General features: G+C 40.2%; 2 protein-coding genes across 5 annotated transcripts in view; one reads left to right on the forward strand and one right to left on the reverse strand.

Moving 5' to 3' along the window:
• LOC6534516 overlaps positions 1 to 20,428 on the reverse strand; it is a 35,853-nt gene that overhangs the window by 1,475 nt on the left and 13,950 nt on the right. Inside the window, exons 1-2 of one of the 4 annotated variants that reach the window (XM_043207078.1) lie at positions 20,025 to 20,213; positions 17,621 to 18,674 (exon numbers count right to left, since the gene is read on the reverse strand). The exons of 1 other annotated variant lie outside the window; for it this stretch is intronic. In XM_043207078.1, coding sequence (XP_043063013.1) covers positions 17,621 to 18,173 — 553 coding nt within the window. In that variant the 5' untranslated portion in view covers positions 18,174 to 18,674; positions 20,025 to 20,213. Of the gene's footprint in view, positions 1 to 17,620; positions 18,675 to 19,896; positions 20,214 to 20,428 lie in introns of those variants that run through there. 2 more of the 4 variants (XM_043207077.1, XM_015195187.3) reach the window with 2 other exon arrangements.
• Positions 5,245 to 9,499, forward strand: LOC6534517 (zinc finger protein 37). The gene is made up of 2 exons (XM_002095158.3): positions 5,245 to 6,947; positions 7,008 to 9,499. The coding sequence occupies exons 1-2, from the start codon at positions 5,379 to 5,381 to the stop codon at positions 8,358 to 8,360; spliced, it is 2,922 nt and encodes a 973-aa protein (XP_002095194.3). The 5' UTR covers positions 5,245 to 5,378; the 3' UTR covers positions 8,361 to 9,499.

Here is a 20,428-nt window from a genome sequence, read left to right on the forward strand (position 1 = left end):
GGAGTACATGGAACTGTTGATGCGGCAAGCGTTTTCCCCGTGACGTGGTACAAGATTTTCCAGATTAGCCGCATGCTGGGTGGCTTTGGCAAATATTGAAAATGGCACACGCTTCGGTTCACACCCTTTCTTTCCTGCTCTTTGGATACTTGCGGGGCTTTAAAGCCTACGGGTCGACATTTTCCGACATTTTCACACCCACATGAATGGACGTTCGTTCATTTTTTATGCAACGCTTTGTGAGCTTACGAAATTAAATTGATGATGGCCGGAAAATGTAGCAAGAAAGCGGGCGGATTGAAACTGAAAACTCATTTCGGGTGGGCTTGGGCTCTTACAACCTGGAGCTCGTCTATGTGGCAGTGGACCACCCTGGGGGAGCTGTCAGTTCCCCAACTCCATTACTTTTTCCTCCGACGACAGCTCAACGTGCTTAAGCCTTTTTGTAATTTTCAATTGACTTTAGTTAATTATGGCCGGCTTACATCGAGCTTAACGTATGGTCTTCGCAGCGACGTGACTGTTGTTTCATGTCGGGGGATACACTTTTGATTTTGCGACAAGTCGTCCGTACTTGTAAATGCATTATTTAGGTTTCAGTTAAATACAGAGGATTAATTCAAGCTCAGTCAAGTGGCAGAGCTTCAAGGAAAGAACAATCAGGAAATACATTTGGCATTTATAGTAAAGTCTGTGATTGTAAAATTGATACATTTTACATTGCGATGAAAATCCCCTTTTTTATTTTAGAATTTCAAATTATATTAGGTAAGTTATACAAGGTTGTATGTGTATTTCAATATATTTAATATATTTTCAATAGCTTTTCTTATTTTCCTATTAAGAATTTGTTCAACTGATCTTTTCATTTTAAAAAAGCTAACTTGTAGTTCTGCTTGAACATAAACTCTAGTTGAAGTATCCAACCCCCACTTGGCCATAAGCTGTCCGTCCCCCAGCCGAAAAGGACGCCATTTGACCTGCCCAGCAACTACTTGGCTAGATGAACTGTCTGGGCCCATAATCCTGAGCCGCAGGACATACGCATTCAATTCCCCAAACGCAGCTTAGCACGACAATAAAATGAAGTGCAGCGCATAAAAAAGCGAAAGCCGCTTGCCAGAATGAAACAAAAATAAACAAAGCCCCAAGTGTAAGTGCGTTGTGCATAAAATATTCGCCACAAGTTATAAGCCAGCAGCAAAATGGACACCCCAATTTCCAACTAGTCAATATGCCGAAGGTCGTGAAAGCGCCAAAGCGCCCACAACAAAAACTCGCCTGCCATCGGGATTGAAACTACAGCTACACAGAAAGAAAAATCTGAAGTGCACATGCACTTCAAATTATGCCTAAAACTGCAGAATACAAAGAAAAGAGAATATTACTAAAATATTAAAATTTTGTTGTAGTTGATAGATAATTTGCTGGACTGTATTAGAACGTATATGTTAAGCATTATTATATATATGTATGATTAATATATAAATATGTGAAACTTAGTTGTTAATTAGTGCTTCATTATTTAAATATTACTGTCTTATGAAATGTTTGGCCAACATCATCCCACTTATACTCATTTCTGTGTAGGTACAGAGCACCCTCACCTAAGGCAGGCAGAGATATTTGGGCATTTTCACAATATCAACGCAAAAAGTTAAACACACTTTATGTTGGGGCTTCCTTCTCCTTCTGTATTGGGGGTCTTCCAAGGAGGCGTATGAAACGCAGGAAGTGGGTGGGTGGGGGTGCTGTGCGTTTTTGTGGATTTGTGCGCCAAACCACCAAAGCAGAAAAGGAAAACAAACGACACACAGCTAAAGCAACCAAAAGTGACGTGCCCAGGATGAGGACGATGAAAATGGCTATGGCGATGGTGATGGCGACATGCCTGCCAGCAGACCGAAAAAAGTGGGCGAAAAGTGGGGAAAGGGGCAAGTGCTTTCCTTTGGGGCAAGCACTGCCAAAAATAACGTAATCCCAGATATTTGAGAAAAATTATTAAAAAGTGGCAGACATACAAATAACGGGTTTAAGAATTAAAGATTTTTGCAGCACCATTATGAAATATTTGTCAGATTTTTTTTACTTTCAATTGAAAAGTACCTTTAAATAAAAGTTATCAGAACTCCAAAAGCAACTTATTAAATAACTAGTAAATTGGGTAAATTTTAAATTAAAAGATATTTGTAGGACAATTAACTTTCATTTCAATACATTTTTGTTTTCTTTATTGTTTTTTTGAGTGCAGAATGGATGGCAGACAGCAGCCATCTCGAAGGCTTGCCAGGCACGTAAGGAGTTTATGCCCCGGCGACCCCCTCTCCCCCAAAAAAAAAAAGAAGAGAGCCAAAAATAAGAGTTCAGCCCACATTTTTGGATGCTGCCGCCGTGATGCCGTCGTCGTCCTGCCAGCTGCCCCATCTCCATGTCCTTGGGGTTGGTAAACACGGCTCCAAATTGCCGTTTAAATTTCTCCCCAATGTCTACGCCCGGGGCCAAAGCGGCCTTGAAACATTATTATGACTGTGACGCCCCGTTTTCCCCACCTGTTAGGCCTGCCCCAAGATCTGGGCAGCAAGTTCCATGCCCCCAAGGGGGTTTCTGTCCCCCGACAACTTTGTATTTGAAGTTGTGGCCGCCGCCAGACAATTCCTGGAAAGCGGATCACGGAGGCCAGGCGTTAAATGCTACCTATGCCTCCCACAGGATTTGGGGATCTGGGGCTGCTCTGATCCATGTCAAGGGTCTGGACTGGGTTTGCCAGGGGTTACTCGGCTAACTTATGGTGCTGTCTGCTGCAGCCTCTGTTCTTTGTTTAACTAATTAAACTCTTGTAGCAGCCAGCATGCAAATACCATACCATTTTGGCCTTGTCTCGGAAAAACACGTGTCGGTCTGGCATGAAAAAAGATAGAAAACAATGCGAAAGAATGTTTTAGGCCCTAAACTAAACGCATGTCAGAATTGCATTGTTTTCGTTGAGCCGGAGACAAGAAAAATGATGTTGCCCATGGGCAGGATCCGAAAACGGTTGGTTCGAACTTGAAGACCTTGAAATTGCCTACTATTTAGGGAGAATATTAGTTAAATATAAAGGCATTGAATAAATATGTTTCTAATTTTAATAAAATATAATTAAATTAATAAATAATTTGATAGAGCTTTATAAAAAATATGTGACAAACGTTTTCTGTAACTATATGAAAAAATTTGTTTGCTCCTATCCTAAAAATGATTAAAAGTGAATAAATTCCCCAAATTCAAACCATTGAATTAGATAGGCTCGACGGTGAATTTGGCGCATTGTGTTTGTGGCATTTGTGTTTCCCGGACAAATGTCCCATCAGCAGCAACTGTAGCGCATTAAAACTAACTGCTAAATTATTAGCAAGACAACCCATCCATCTCGGGCGAAGGTCCTCGGAGGGTCCTTGCACACGGAACAGAAATGAAGAAAAATTGCGGCATGTCAGTGAAAGGCAGGAGCAACAATAAAAAGGACAAAACCGACAGCATGAAGACGTCTTCAGCAGGAGTAAGCGAAACACGCGCCAGGAGCATCCAACATCCAACATGCCGCATCCAGGACGAAAAAGTAATAAGTGTGTCTATTTGTTTGCGAATATTTCATTTCCCGTGCCGTTTACCCTCTATCTCCCGTGTTCCGCCCACAGCAGGGTCCTTTGCAAAAGGACGAAAGTAGGGGTCTGTCACGAAAGTCGCATTTCCCAAAACTAAATTATACAATCGTACATCAAATTTAGTCGCTGTTTACGGCTTTGGCTAACAAACTCCATTTGAATTGGCGAATTATTACTTCAGCACCGGGGTCTCATTTCATGGAAAAATAAATTCTTTGCTCAAAACTTAAGAAATAATCTAATAATTTTAATATTTTAATTATGCAACCAGCTCTATCACCCAGAAAAAATTATCAAAAAAATTAACACCAATTCTACTGAATTCCTTTTTTTTTTTTTTAAAGACCAAGTTCTTACGTCAATATCATTGGTTAAATGAAAAATATCATTAAAAAATATATACATATATTTTATGTATTTATAATAATTTGAATACAATAAGTTTAATTTTTTATATTACCGAATAAACACACAAATAACAGTTTAAAATGGTTTTAAGTTGATATTACTTTTCGGTATAAGCCAAAGTGGAAATTATCTTTTTTATTTGAGTAACTGCTGTTGGGCCATTTGATTTATGTACATTGAACTTGCTGAAAGTTCAACTAATACATAAAATGCAAACGGCGTGCGTAGGCAGGGAAGAAAAAAGTTAGTGTAATTTATAAAATGCAAGCCACACATGGTGCCCTTTGCCTGTGCGAGGCGCTGAATGTTATTAAAAACAATATAAACAACTTCCCGGTGGGATGTTTGGGGTCGATTGTTTATGTGGGGCTTGGGGAGTGGAAAACAAGCCTTAAACCACAAAGTACCACTTTTCCTGCCTATTGGGCGTTGTGCGGCAGTTGCGGCAATTTTCAAATTGACTTTTGCACATGTTGCCGCCGTAGCGAAAATGCGGGCAAACAATGTAGCCAAAGTACGCTCCACTAAAATCAAAAAAACATAGCACAATAGGCTTAAACCGTCTGGGTGAGTGCGAGTCAGTGCTGGCAAGATTATATGGGAAAAAGTTGGACTATCCACAAAGGAAATGATAAAAGCAGCTTGAAAGGCTTAAAAACTCTTTCCTTTTTAGGAATGTATTATAATTAATTAACAAATATTTTGTGTCCTATGGATTAAGAATAATACAAAATGTTTTACAAGCAGATTTCAGTAAGCAGTTAAATAAATTAGGCTTACAAAATCCAAGACAGCTGCACTGGCGTGGTTTTGGCCGCTCTGTTGGCCACGAAGTAGTGCAAAAAGTGGGCGAATAAAACAAAAACAAGTGCATGGGAAATACGTGCCATTTGAGCGCGTGAACCGAATACACAAATAGTTGGCCGCTTCTGCGCCAGAAGTCAAATATCTATCAAAATGGCATTAGTGGCGGCAGCTGCTCTTTTACTTTAACAATTTGCACTTAACGCCCTTTTATTTGAATTTTAGCGCGTCTCTGAACCTTCGGCCTGCAACACTGCCCTTCGGGAAGGCGCTTTGCAGCACTGACCCGCTCAAACAGTGTTGCAAGCGATCACGCTCACCAGCACAAGCACACAAATTTTCGCACGCTCGCACACGAACGCAATCGGGGTAAGAACGCGAACAGAGAGGGAGAGAGAGAGAGAGAGCAAAAGCAGAAAAATAAAAATTTCCAGCGGCGTCGGTGGATTTGGATTTGTTCTGAGCGCTGCGCCGCAGTTTTTGCCGATTTGTTAAAAGAAAAGCAAGCGTTTCTCGTCCGACATGCTGAAAGTGGCAAATGTTGCAAATCCAATGCAAACAATGAAGAAAACAAACGGCGACGAGGAGTCCGATGAGTCCGATATGGAAGAAGAGGAGGAGGAGGAAGATGAGGAGGAGGACGATCTGCCGGATGTGGGACTCCAAATCGACAGCGAGGATGAGGCGGAACTAGAGGCACAGCGCATTCGTTTGGTAGAAGAGGAAGCAGCCAAGACAACAAAAAAGGCCGAGAAAGAACGCCAGCAGCTGCAACAAAAACAACAACGGCAAGCGCAGGTCAGTAACGGTAACGAAGAGCAGCTGGAGGAAACTCAAAAACCCAGCAACAACAAACGCAAGGCCCGTGGCAGACCCAAACGCAAGGTATCCACAAGTTCGCAGGCTTCTAGTGCCTCCATCGCTTCCAGTGCTTCCCTGGTGGCCGCTCAAGTTCTTGCTGATGAAAAGTCACGCCGCTTCATCTACAGCTGTACCAGCTGCACACACCACTACGCCGACAACCTGATCCTCTCCAGACACTTCCAGCTGGAGCATGCCGAGAAACCGAAAAGGAAGCGAGGCAAAACCAAGGTTTCTGCTGAAGACACCATGATTACTCCTCCCTTGGTCATTGATCCCTTGGAAATGGGCCGCCTTAAGCCCTGTGCCCAGTTGCTCGTCCAAGGAGAATCCGTGCTGCAACTGTGCCTCGCCTGTAACTCACAGTTCGTGGATGTGGTACGCTTTCAGGAGCATCTCAGTCAGCAGCATGGTTATTTTCAGTTGTTGGTGCCCAAGGAGGAACCCACTGATCTCCCACCGCATGCCATGGTCACCATTCCCGGGGCTCTGGCTCTGAGCAAGGCCAATGGTCAGCTTCAGCTGCCCATTCCTGCTCCGGAAACTCCGCCACCCGAGCAGGACGTCAAGGAGGCACCGTTAAGTACCGCGCCCAATGACAAGGAGGATCTTGCCATGATCAACGCCATGGTGGCGGAGATTGCAGCCGAGCGAGTGAAGAAGACCAGCAGTCCCAAGGTCAACAAGATGATCATAAAGCTACCCATGCCCAAAAAAAGGGGCAGGAAGCGCACCAAGCCAGAGAAGATGGGAAACGAACAGGAAAAGAAGAAAAAACTAAACAAGGAGGAGGAACAGCAGCCAGTTTTGAAGCCATTGCAGGCCAAAAAACTGAGTAATCAGGCGGAACAGCAAGAGGAAAAGGCTGCAGCGGAGAAACCACAGTCGAATAATGTTGAATACCCGAAGGTATCAAGGAAAGACGGTACTCAGCCGGCACAGAAATCTGACACTGAGCCGGAGTATTTAAAGGAAGATCACCAGCTGTCGGATAAGACAGAATCTGAGGGTTCACTAGAAGAAACCGGGAAAATACGGCTGGAGAAAGCCATCAAGGATAAACCATTGACAAACAATGTGCAAATAGATGACAGCAGCCAACAGAAGCAGTTGGATAAGTGTGAGGAAGGTCGTTCCCAGCCGGAGAATGCTGGAAAATCTAAAACGGTGGAACAAGAGCTTCAACACAAGTATGACGAGAGTAAAAAGGATCACCAGGAGATTGAAGAGGTAAGATCGCACTTTACTTTATCTAAGAAGCCTATTTCTTATTAACCCCTCTTCATTAAGGAACCCACCAATTCAACCAAGCGCAAGCGCGGACGCAAAGAGCGCAAGTCACCGACACCCGTACTCATTCCGCTGGGAGACAAAGAAATCAAGGAGGAGCCAGAACTCCCAGAGCGGCGCATGCGTAAGAGTCGCCAGCATGTGGACTACGTTGTCGAAATCAAAGATGAAGAGGAGGACGATGACGAGGAGGAAGAGGCTGAGGTGGATGATGACTCCTCAGCCACTATTTCGCCGCACAACAGCTCAACCGATGAGAGTTTTACATCGATCAAACGTGAGTCATCAGAGGAATCGCAGCACAACGGAATCGGGGGAATTCACACCTGTAACTTCTGTGGCAAAACCTTCAAGCGCTTCTCAAGAATGCAGGATCACCTGCGCCTCCATACCGGAGAGAAACCATACGTGTGTGGACAGTGTGGACGGGCTTTCCGTCTAAAGATGCGTCTGGTGGAGCATCAATTGCGACATCGCGCTGAGAAGGCATACAAATGCGATATCTGTTCAATGCCGCTGGCCACCAAGCAGGATCTTTCGCTGCACATGCGGCATCACAAGAACGATCGCCGCTACAAGTGCGACAAGTGCAACAAGGGATTTGTACGCAGCTCAGATTTGTCTATCCACGTGCGGATTCACACGGGTGAAAAACCGTACAGCTGTGATCTGTGCGGTAAGGCGTTCCGTGCTCGCCAAAATCTGGTGGTTCATAGACGTACTCATCTCGGCGATAAACCCATTCAGTGCGAGCTCTGCGACAAGCGTTTCGCCCGCAAGATTGATATGCGGGTACACATGCGCAGACACACAGGTGAAAAACCCTACAACTGCGATGCCTGTCAGCGCGGCTACTCCTCCCGTGTAAATCTGTTGCGTCACCAGGAGCGTGAGCATAGCATCGAGGAGCAAGTCTCTGGATCTGGCAAGTCGGATAAGAAAAACCCAAAAGCGGCAAAAGAAAAGGAGCAGGAAAACGAACACAAAGCCAAAGCAACGACACGACGCCCGCGACGCGAGAAGCTGGAGCAAAAGATTGCTGCTCAGGAGAAGCTACTGAATGACCTGAAGCGCAGCTTGAGTGCTATGCCAGAAATACCCGAGGAGCCAACGCAGGTCAAACTCGATGGAGCTGGCCAGGACTTGCCGGCAGATGCGGGAGCAGGACATGCTCAAGTACAAGTCACTCTGTCTATGCAAATGGAGCCAGCACCCAATACCGAGGACGACGAGGAGATCACGCCGGAGAAGGAGAACGCTTTGTCCAGCTCGATGACAGCAGATGGCAAGACAAAGGCGAGTCGCAAGATAGCCAGCTACTTCACTGTTGTAGGTCAGCATGCGGAAATTTAAAGACTTAAGTTCAGGGTCAGCAACACTTCTTACTCATTAACTTTTAAGATGCCACTGTACTTGGAAATGATGGAGACATTTCCCTAGCGTAGCGCACACCTCGCAATTTTACTTTTTGGATTTAAAATGCAATCTTGCAGCAGGGATCAAGTATTTTCTATATATTCTATTTATATACTTACGACCTCATTTTGAGGATACGGATAGCCAGGAAATATTCAACGTTGTGAAGGACATAAAGCCGACAAGAACAAGAAAAGACTACTTTATAAAAGAAATAATGATATTTGATATGAAGAAATCAAGCAAGAGACTGCAAAGAGTTTTATACATAAATATATATATATTTTTCTATAGACAGAGCAACTTTTGTGAACAAAATAAGTTAAAGTATGTAAAAAATACCAATAAATTAGTCAGTAAGCTAGTATGGGAAATGTTTGCAACACTAAGCAACTAAAATATTTTAAAATTCAGTGGCTGCAACTCAAATTTCATTTAAACCGAATTGAAGTCTCAATCAAGGTTTTTATAAATAATTTGTAAACAAACGCTCGACCAATTCAATCTTATCGAGCTTCAATATCAGCAAAACTTGATATTTATAAACAAGTGCGCACAACGATTCGAATTTGATTTGCAAACATATTCCCTCCATTCCCCCCGCATTTATATTCCGATCAAACTGAAGAATAATATTTCACAATTTCATTTAATTTCACAGCAAACATAAATTCAATTGCAAGTCATTTAGTATGCAATTTATACAAAATCTGCAACTTATGCTCGAAATTCCAAAACAAACGTAATTTAATGAATATAATTTTAAATTTTATATTTATATTGTAAGCACATGAATTGCTTCGGGAAAAGCTTTTATATATTTTCCCTTGGAAAGAATTCTGCACTATCTCAGCACCACTGCTTACTATATTTATTTTGTATACTTTACGCATTTACTTTAATATATTTACTTAATTTCTCGAATCGTAAGCGTAGAGAAAATGCAATGCAAAAAGTCAGCATCGCCTATTTCCTACATACACTGAACGCATTTTTGTACATTTAATTTGTGGCAGCTTCTCTCATTCTGTAGCATCTAAGAGAGTCCGATGAATATACGCTACTTTATAATTTCACATTTGTCGCTTGTTAATTTGATGCCACTTGCCAGTTGCTGTGCCCGGTACTTCAACCCCGAAATTGCAATTATTTGAATGGGGGTGTGCGAGTTTTACGTTTTATGTTTATGGCATAGGACAACCAGAAGCAGCTGCTGCTGCTGTTCCTGCAGCCCTTGTCAATTTTTCAGCACTAACTATTGCTTGAGAGGATTGCGTTTTGGGGTGGTCGAAGGACGAAGGACCACGGAGAGTCCAGGCGACCGGAGAGTAAATGTCGAGCGGCAGTTTGTCATTTCTAATGGGGTTGTACACGGTTCATTTTATGCTGCCAGAGGGTTGATATGTGAGAGAGATAAATAAAGCGGGACAAATGGAGCTCTGAAAGAGATTTATGCACAGATCCAGGTGGAAGAGCTATCTCCTAGGCGATCATTGAACTTTACGGACCAGAATATCAGGATAGGTTTAAAAACACTGAAAAACATATACCTCTGTGCTTCCAAATTTTACATTTTAAAGTTAAATCGAGTTAATGATTTTCATATAACAGCTATAATTTCAACTATTTTTAGATTCTACATCAACATTGTGCTATTGACTGTGATTATCTCAAAATTGTACAAATTTCCCTACCTCACTTTGAAATTTATATGCCCAATGAATGAATATATAGGAGCAAGAAAGTGTAAAAAAAAGTAAATATAAAAATGATAAGCTTCTGCACTTCTTTGGTGAGTGACATTTTCATTTCGCCCGACATTCCGGACTAAACAAAAGCCAATTTCTTTTGCTTTGCATGATTTGGCCATATGCTTATCATCTGGCAGCAGCAATGACAATTTATTTAGTTTTGGCTCTCAAACAAAAGCGCAGCCGGGGAAAAAATGCTAAAATCAGCGAATAGCAGAGGCCAAATATGAAGAGAAAAAGAATTTGCTTGCTGCATGCTTGCTTTCAATGCAATATTACGCATACGACGCGTGGTACCGCGTGCTTTGTTTGGGAGATTGTGCCAAAACACAAAAAAAGTAAGGGAAAGCCAAAAGATAGTCGACGTGACACACAACACATAGGCACACACACACACGCATGTGCACGGGAGTTGTGCATGTGGGTGTGTGCGAAAATATGCAAATTAAGTGTGGCGACTTTTGTTCTCGCCGTTTTTTGGTGTAGAAAGCGTAAAAAGCGAGCAAAAACTGTACGTATACACATTATTTGGGCTGGCGATTGTGGAAAGCAAAGCGCCGAAAAAAACGAGTATACGCCCCGTTGTACAGTCAGTCAGTCCGCAATATGTGTGTGTCTGTGTGTGTGTGTTTGTTTGCGTGTCTGTCTGTGTTTGTGTGCCGATCAAGCCTGCTCTCCCCTCTCAGTTCTCTCCCTCTCTCCATCTCTGGTCTCCTCTGTTGTTTTGTTTTGTGTTTGGCTCGTCTCGTCAGCATTTTTACACTTTTATGTTGCTGGCTTTTAATTGAATTTTGCTTCATTCTCAGACTTTGACTTCTTCGGTTTTTTCTGCTCTTTCTTTTCGCTGTGGTTAATTTTAAAACTACCCATAAAGCCACACGCTGCGCCGATGTTGGCAGAGGCAGAGCCAGAGGCAGCGGTTTTTGGTACCAATACGATTACATCCTGGCAGCACTGGAAAAAAAACTAGTACACCAATTTTTGTTGTGGCGTTTTTACTAAAGTAAAAGCTGTCGCGGCCCTATATTAAATTAATAAAACCTTTTAATAATCTTAGACAATACCAAATAATAAATTGTTTTGCTCACCGATTTTAAAAGATAAGGAAAAAAATAAGCGAAGTGGCAAAGAGAAGCTAATATGTAGCTATAATGCTGAGGTGATAAATTACAGTTCTAAGCAACCTAAACAAAATCCCGTCATATTTCATAAGACATTTGTATACTATTTTTGCGCTGTGTAGACTCTCATTCATTTCACTCTCTCTCTGCTTTTGTTTTTGTTTGCTAAGTCTCTCTGCTGCGTTTCTTCTGCTCTTCATCCATTGCATTCTTTTTGCGGTCGTTAACTTGCAGCTGAACGTGTTTTGTTGTTGTTGATATCCCGCTCGATGTTCTAAGTTCCGCGCTCTTGAAATGCGCCAGTGTTTGTGTTGTTGCCTGGCTTTGTTGATTTGTTTGCGCAGTTCTCATTGCTTTGTGTGTGAGCCGCTTTGCCATCGACGCTTGTGTTTGTGTGCGTATGGCAAATGAGAGCGAATGAGAGAACTGTCAAGTTTTCCAACACTCAAGCGAACGCGCGCCATTTAAAGATTTTAAATCGCCAACGGTGCGTATGAATGATTCAAGTGGAAAGTAGCTTGAAGTTACATTTATAAAATTCCTTAGTTTATACTAAATCAGATCCTAAAATTAAGGTATAGGGTGAAGACTTCAATAGAAAGGCATGGCTTTGATAAATATTTCATTTACGTAAACACTTTTTGTTTAATAGGAAATGCAAATAGGAATAGGAAATGATTTAACAACTTATTGTAATAAATTAACATCCGCACGAGTATTCTAAGCAAAAAAAGGAACACCTTGAAAGGCACACCAAGCATTTTTATTTTCCCATGTTACATTTATAAAATTCCTTAGTTTTACTAAATCAGATCCTAAAATTAAGGTATAGGGTGAAGACTTCAATAGAAAGGCATGGCTTTGATAAATATTTCATTTACGTAAACACTTTTTGTTTTTAAGAATTATTTAATAAATTAACATCCGCACGAGTATTCTAAGCAAAAAAAAAACACTATATAAACATTTTAATCATAGGAACACCTTGAAAGGCACACCAAGCATTTTTATTTTCCCATTTTAGTTCAATCGAAAAAGCGAACAATCATGGATCAAATAATTTAGAGTCATAAGAGTCATAGGCGCTCAAAGTGTATTTTTTACAACAGAATAATATTGATGTGATTAAAGCCCGCAGGACCGTAAAATCAAATTAATAGTATATTAATTCTACTATACAAAATGCAATTGACTTTTTTTTTTTACGACACCAGGATTACGAATTTCTTGGATTGGTTCAATTGATTTACACGACTACCAAGCGATATTGCCAGCGTTAGCAGCAATTTTTATTCATAAGTCCTGCTGACAAGCCTCATGCTCATGAAATACATTAAAAATTATTTATCCATAAATCATGCAATCGTTAATAAATAAAAAATGCATTCGAGTTCATTTCCCGTCGACAGTGAAATGGCACATAAACAAACAAACAAAGTCGAAAACGTTAAAAAATGGAAATAAACGTGAAAAAAATATAGCCAAATGCATAAATAAATCAGAGCAGCGGGAAACAACAATGCGGCCTGTCGCTCTGTCGAACAAACAAATATTCATAATTGTAAAAAAGCCCAAAGTCAGCTCCCGCAGGCAAGTGAGATGGATAACACGACGGGGGAGCGAGATGGACTGCGACTAACCGCTGAATGTGCATAATTTATAAAGCTAATTAAACGCGCATTTAACTAATTAAAAATATAGCGCGCTTCAATTATTGAAATATGCTGCCCAATTATGATGCAGTCGGAGGAAATTTGCAATTAAAATATATGCAGTGCACACACCTACATACGAGTACACAGATTCGTTTCCCCAGCCGAATTACGCCGAATCGAATGCTCAACGTGGCGTATACGTAACGCTAATCAAAGTGTATATTACGTATACGACAGCTTGACATGTGTGAGGGTACACGCTAATTCTGGTAGCTGGTATTTGTTGCTGTTACTGCTGCCTCCTCTTTGGCTTTTAGCAACCAAATACTAATTGACATTTCGCTATGCCGCCTACGAGGGGAAATGGTGGAATAATAGGGCCGAACACATGTCTATAGCTTTACAGTTAGCCCACTACTGCTTGCCAATGCAAAAACAGTTTCAATTAAGCAATTAGCGCCATTGAAACAAATCCAACACGTTTTGTGGCTTATAAACTGAAGCATCATGTCGATTGGTTCGAACCCTGCGGTCGATGGAATGGAACCGGGAATAGGCCATAGGATTGGGGATTTTGTTTTCTGCGGCCATTCATTTAAGGCAATTAATGGGTAATTGGGGTATGCGTGTTTGTTTGGGGTCTGATTGATTGATGGAAAAGTCTGTTTGCGAGAGTGCAAGTTACAAAACTGAAATCAGGATAAAGATTTTTATAAATTTTTCATGGAAAAGCTTAACATTTTTTACTATAGTAAGAGGAATGCCAATTCAATTTTGTTTTAAAAGATTTTTTAGGAATAACATAAAACTTAAAGATATAGAAAGTATTTCGTTTTATTTTAGGAATATGAATGATCAGTGATTCTGATTCTATTAAAGGGTAGTTCATATTCCTGTAAATTCATTATTGCAAAACTTAAAAGAGGGGAATCCACAGTATTTAGCAGTCTACTAAAGTATAGGAAATACTGATTAGTGTTAGCCTTATTACGTGCATTACAAATACAAATGCAAATGCCATTTTCGTTACTACTGCTAATTTGCGCAACATTTTTGCCCCGCTCAGTTAGCATATTTATGCGAATTTTGCGCTTCGATTCAATTTTAGCCACAAATCGCAAACAACAAATGCCATTGGCATATATGTATCCAACGTTAAAGTCTTGATCCTAAACGTGAATCTACATATAGATCCGTAAGCCGCTTACGGCTTTGTTGTCTGCCGTGAAAACCATTCAGTATTGACGTCAGTGTTTTGCCCTCCTGCATTATATAAAGCAGCTTAAACCGAATCCATCGCTGTTTTTTTGGGGGAATGGCGGAGAAAGTCGGACCAAATACGATTGGATTTGATTAAGTTCGATTTAAAGAACCTGTGGACATTGGCCCTGATGATGATGCATCGCCGTTGCCATTGCAATTTGCACTGTAATAAACCTGATGAAGCACCGCAAATGTTAATTACTTTTGCAAATGCAATCAATATCGAACAGCCTAATTGAATTAACCAATCGCTAAGTTTTATTTGCGGCGTGGTCAAGTTGATTAAAATGGTAGGAGGAGTTTTCATTACAGTTCGCAAAGTATTTTGGGGAGAGTATGCGTTAAAAGTTGAACTGAAAAGTTTTCACTCGATGGGAATATTAAGGTTTTCTATTTAAATGGCCACTTTTTATGGCCTTATTTGAAGGGGTTTATTTTTAGGGTCTTGACGCGAAGATTTTATGGTCTTTAAAAACCTTATCTTTATTTGGTACTTCGGCTTCTCAGCTAATTGGTACCAAGCACATTAAGGTTACTAACCGTGGTACTAATAAGTTATCTTTATGGCGATTAAATTGACCCAGTAGTTAGTTGGTGCTTTTAACATGAAAAAACATTGGAATTTTGCTGAATTTGTGGAACTTAGGCTTCTGCGAACCTTCTTGATCTTAATATATCTTAACCTGCCCATCAACATAAATCCCTTAAAGCACGGAATTAAGTTTGTTGTCCTAAGGTTTTGGCCTCAAACAAATACCGAACATATGTTTACTATTTAAAGCCTTTAACCAAGCAAACCAGTCAAGGGTGTCAGCTTAAAACAATAAGTGTTACGGGCAGCCAAAAGCGGTAAATTGGAAGGCAAATCAGTTAAAATAATAACAATGGGATGGCCGCAACAATGACGCCGGTAGTAACAGCAACAACACAAAGATAAACAACTCATTAAAAGGAAATTAAACAGCCGTGAACCAAAACGAACACCATGTCACGACCCGTCACTCATACGCACTGTTGTCTGGCATTCCGTGAGTGACGTTTCGTGGTTTGATAAAGACTCTCTTTACTTCTCCAGAAAAAAATAATTTCACCGAAAGGAAATTGAATAAGGGCATTGATATGCAAAGCACTTTGTGCGAAATGCAAAATTTAAATGACTTTACCGTCTATAAATAAGTGGAAATACTTTTTGTTTGAACAGATCTCCCCTAAACGTGTCTAAGCGAAATGTTCAGCTACAAAAAGCAATGGCTAAAAATTATAACAAAAGTTATCGTCAATAAACCAGGGGTGTGGTTATCCAAAAGTATTTAGCATCTGACTGTTGACTTTGCTTGGTTGCCAACTCGAACATTTTTGGTTTTTAGAGTTTATTTAATGCAAACAAGAAGTTGAATAGATCGCAGGAGAAAAGTGTGAGGAAAATATTAGCTCAGAAAGAGAGGGAAATTTCTTTTGAATAGGTACAAAGTTACACTTTTTAAAATATTTTTTTTTAATTTTTATTTTTAAATTAAGTTTGGTGTAGATTTGAGTTAAATAATATGTACTGTTCTTATAATCGAATTAAACTGAAACATTAATATCAAATCGTTTAAAATAGCTCCTGATTAATTGACAATAAATATGATGAAATATTAATGAAATAATAACTAATAATATGAAATAAATAAAGTAAAATCTTTAAAAGGATTTGTTATTTTTGTTAAACCTTTTTTTTAATAGTGAATACTACCAATTATCTTTCATTTCCAAGGGAAACTAGAATTTTGTGTTAGACCTTATCAGTGAAGAATGGCGAATATTTGCCAATGTTTGTAATGTTTGACGTCTTTGACTTCCTGCACTTGACTTACATTTGCCCCTTATGGCCCAAATAGAGCTGGCTTAATTGAAGCCAAACGAGAAAAGAAATTAGCCAGCAGTCATTTTAGCAGTAAGCAAACAATTGACATCCAGTCTGTTGGCCAAGTGCAGGACAAGGGAACTTTAATTAATTAACACAAATTTGCAGTGTAATAGAGACGCTGGAAGCACAAGTACGAGTATTGGGGTCTCGAGATGTTGGCAAATGTAAACAACGGCAAATGCTTGAAATTCTCACTCTAAATGGGCCACTTGACTGCAACTTTAATTAACTGGAAACGTTATGTTTGTTTTTGAAGGCGGCCAACGGCAAAGACAATGGCCCAGAGCCCCAAGATCCAAAAGCCAAGAAGATGGGGTTCTCGAAAGATAAGGGCCCAAAGCACATTGTCTGGGGGCTGTTCTCCTCCCACTGTTTAATCATTGTAGTTGGAAATTTATTGGGCTAATTGCTTTCTGATTTATTGGAGAGCGGAATCAGGACAATATATAATTATTATAGGGTGGTGCCAAGAGAAATGTCTTGGGTTTATATTTTTATGGATTTATCGTTAGATTTGGGTTTATCGTTAGATTTTGTAATGCAAAAATATACAAAATAACACTAAAAATTAAAAGCACAACTTGTTTATGCTTCTATTCTTACAAATTATAATGCAGTATGGGAATAAACATATTATTTTTCTTACTAAAATCAATAAAAATATTATAAGAATGAAATTTAAATTAAAATATCTTTTTATCTATAAATGGCGCTTGGTAATTTTTGCAGTGTTTTTAGCTTCGATCTGCGGCTTCTAATTATTATTTTGGCAAATAGTAGGCGCAAACAGGCAGCTCATGGAACACACTCATTTATTGTTTATTAGCCAGCAGAGCTGTGAAATGTCTTTGGCTCTGGCTACTGTTTCCAAGTCACAAGACACGACTGCGTGTGGTATGTGCTAAACAAATACTGGCTGAAATTTCAATTCCCCCTTTTTTGGAGGTGAATCATTCTCCGCTGGGACAGAGTTTATTGTTTTGTTTTTGTTCTGCGCTTTTTTCATTTGTGTTGGAAAAGTTCTTTCCTGCCGCAGACTTTGCTTTTGGTACTTTTGTTTATTTGTTTTTATCGGTTTCTATTTTTGTTTTTTATTTGCTTGGCTCTCGCCGCTCTTCGCGCCAAAGTCCAAGTCTAAACGAGTTTCCACTGACGTTTAATTCAGCCTGAATGATTCTGCAATTTGATTTATGGATTACCGCGAATTTGAATTTTCAATAGCGCAATCGAGTTGTGTGACTGATTGTTTATGTTTGATTTGTCAGGTATGTAAATATGAAGGCATAGGTTAAATCTAAGCGGGGTATGGCGAAATACTATTGCGCTGATTATTGATCTGCTGACATGGGTGAAATTCAAAGGGCTTACTAAATGGCGCTAGCGTAATTGTCATTAGATCAGCAAAATTAGTTAGATCCCAATGGAATAAATTGACACCCATGGATTCCGAATACATTTAAACCCAATATCACGCATACGCCACATTGGCCGCACTTACATGAATTCTTCCACTGCTGAAACTTGTGGTAAACGAAGCAAGCGCAAATGAAGAATATCACAAAGACGATGAGCAGTGTTAGGATGACCCCAATCCAGATATCGCTGACCACGTGGGCAAAGTCCTGGCCATCGTCGCCCGTGTATATCCTGGATCCGTGTGCTATGTGCGGCGGCGGTGCCCGAGCAGCTGGCAGGACATCAAAGAGATCGTCGGCCACATCGGCAACCTCGTTGGCCGAGGCCGCGCCACTCAAGTTGATCTCGACCTCCTGGCGATCGATGGTGAAATTTCCCAAGGCCGAGTCCAAGCCCAAGGCCAGCTGCTCCAGTTTGTTAATGAGTATGGAGTAGTTGCCGGGCAGATCGAAGCCGCCCAGATCGAGTTTTTCGCCACTATTGGTGGACGCTGCGGCGTCCAAGGTCGTCGCGTTGCCATTGAGGCCTTCACTCAGAGTTGTGGTTGTGGCAGTTGCAATCGTTAGATTGCTGGTGTCTTCGAGGCCTGCCAGCAGGTTGCCCGTAATATTAAGAGCCTTCAATAAATCAGCCATGTTTCAGAACTCGATGTATTCTGTAGTATTTATTTGCCACTTAGTTTTAGTACGGTTGGCACATGTGCTTTCGTATATTTCTTTCTTGAACTCAGCCGCGATGCTGGAGCTTCATTGCGCGACTGAAAACGGGCGCCGAGTGTAAAGTTGCAAATTTGCTGGCCCGCTTTTTGTCGACACTCCCGATTGGCATATCGATTTTATTTTATTTAATCTCCAGCTTCTACTTTACGCGGTTTTTCACTTTTCAACTAATTGTGTTAACGCATCGGTGTTAATTCGCCTCACGCATCTCGTACGGGTTTTGTTGAAAATTGTATCTGTATCTCACAGATACAGGCCGCTCTCATTGCTGATTTGTTGCACAAATATTGATCGTTGGCATTAAGGCTCTCCTTTTTTCATATATATTTCTGCTGTTTACTGTTTACTGTTTTGCAGGCGGGGAATTTATCTTAGCAATAAACATATGCATATACTCTACATCCTTCGGCTGTCTATCTGTATGAATTCAGTTTTATTGATTTGCCAAGTGGAAATGAGGGAAACATTTGTCATTACTCCGGAGCTCTGCTCCGTTTCGTTTAATCTCCGCCCCTTTCGAGGCTGTAAAACCTCCGCATATTTGCCCTGCTAATTCTCAATTACACGTGAAGTGCATATGGACTCATCCAAGGCAGCCCACGTGTAAAATGTCGATTTTCAGAGTGAATTACTTTATGATGGTTCAAGATCCATAAGCTCCTACCAAATAATTATATACGCAAGCTTACTTATTTCGAAATCTGCTTAACATCATTCACAACACTGGAAAATATTTTACAAACTAAATTTACTGAAAGATATTTTATAAAATCGAGAATAAATAATAATTTATGAGTTACTAAGTGGCTTGCTTAGTTTTATTAAGAACAAATCAGCCGTTCATTAAAAATCACTTGTATGCACATACTCAATCATTAATGCCTATTCGCCATAATCATATTCGACCCACTGACAACTAGATAGGCGTAACTCAACCCTTAATCAGAGGCTTTTCCGAGTCTTGAAGCACACACCCATCTCATTTTATGGCAGACGACTGTTCTATATTTAGAACAGCTTCAATAACAGTCAATTAGGCCGCTTGTTTTCAGCATCTATAAACATTAATTAAACTGGGGGAGCCCTATTGAATTTCAGTACAGATATCTGTGCATTTATAAGTCTAGGCGCAGAATATATGCAATTAATGAATAAATCAAGCGGAAAATTTTGAGTTCTCAACGCCTTTGCATACAAAATTATTGGGGAGCTTGTGAATACTAGATCAAACCAACAACTGATAACGAGAATAGTATATAAATGTATAGAGCTCGGGCACATGTTTAACAAATCAATTTAATGTCATAACAAATATATATTCGAAGTAATTGAAGTGCTCGCAAAAAAGAATACAAATCATGGCAATGGCTTTCATTGATAAAAATTGTCATTGACTTTTTAATGGGCTTCTTTTTTCATAAAATATTTTATTTATGTTAGGGAAATGTGTTCTTTCTTTAAAAAATAAATCGTGTGAATGTAGCTATGTGTTTTACTGCCTTTGTCATTTTGAGTTAATATTTCGCGGGTTTTTCATCATAATGTAATTTAATGTAGTCACACTTCTATTAAAGACGCAGCAAATCAGCAAACATGCAATATTGAAAAGTAGGAAGCACACGCTTTCATTAAAGCTTACTCTTTATAAACACATTTTTTCACTTTCATTTATATATTTCAAATAATTTTTACTGCTTATTTAAAATAATTGTTTACTATGGTACTTGGCGCCAAACGTTTTGGGGTTTTTCGTTTAATTTTCAAGACCTTTATCAACAACAACAAATGATGGAACAACTCGCGGGAGAACTTTTGGCCGTTTGTTATTGTTTAGCCCAATGAACCGACCAGGCGCGCTTGTTTACAACAATTAAAACTGCTTTCTTGCGTCTTGCAATTATAGCCACGTTAACAGCGAGAAGTTAACTGCCGCCGCGGAGACAGCGCTACGTCGACTGCGACCGCAAAATATCGTTGAAAAAGCCAGCGGCTCTTGGCAAACAAACCGAATGAATGACTTACTGAGCATGTGACAAACTGACAGACTGACTGAATGACGGAACCTGGGCAGATGCTGAGATTCAGATACAGATACGGATTGAGATTGGATTGAGCTATGTCTGGCCGAAACTGCTTCTGACGCGAAGACGCGGAAAATATTCAAATCAAGT

Source organism: Drosophila yakuba, chromosome 3L (genome assembly GCF_016746365.2).
Source record: "Drosophila yakuba strain Tai18E2 chromosome 3L, Prin_Dyak_Tai18E2_2.1, whole genome shotgun sequence".
Taxonomy (NCBI): Eukaryota; Metazoa; Arthropoda; class Insecta; order Diptera; family Drosophilidae; genus Drosophila; species Drosophila yakuba.

Coding starts and splice junctions, on each gene's coding strand:
- LOC6534517 (XM_002095158.3), top strand. CDS start 5,379: ATGCTGAAAGTGGCAAATGTTGCAAATCCAATGCAAACAATGAAGAAA. Junction 6,948..7,007: donor ATCACCAGGAGATTGAAGAG/GTAAGATCGCAC, acceptor CTCTTCATTAAG/GAACCCACCAATTCAACCAA.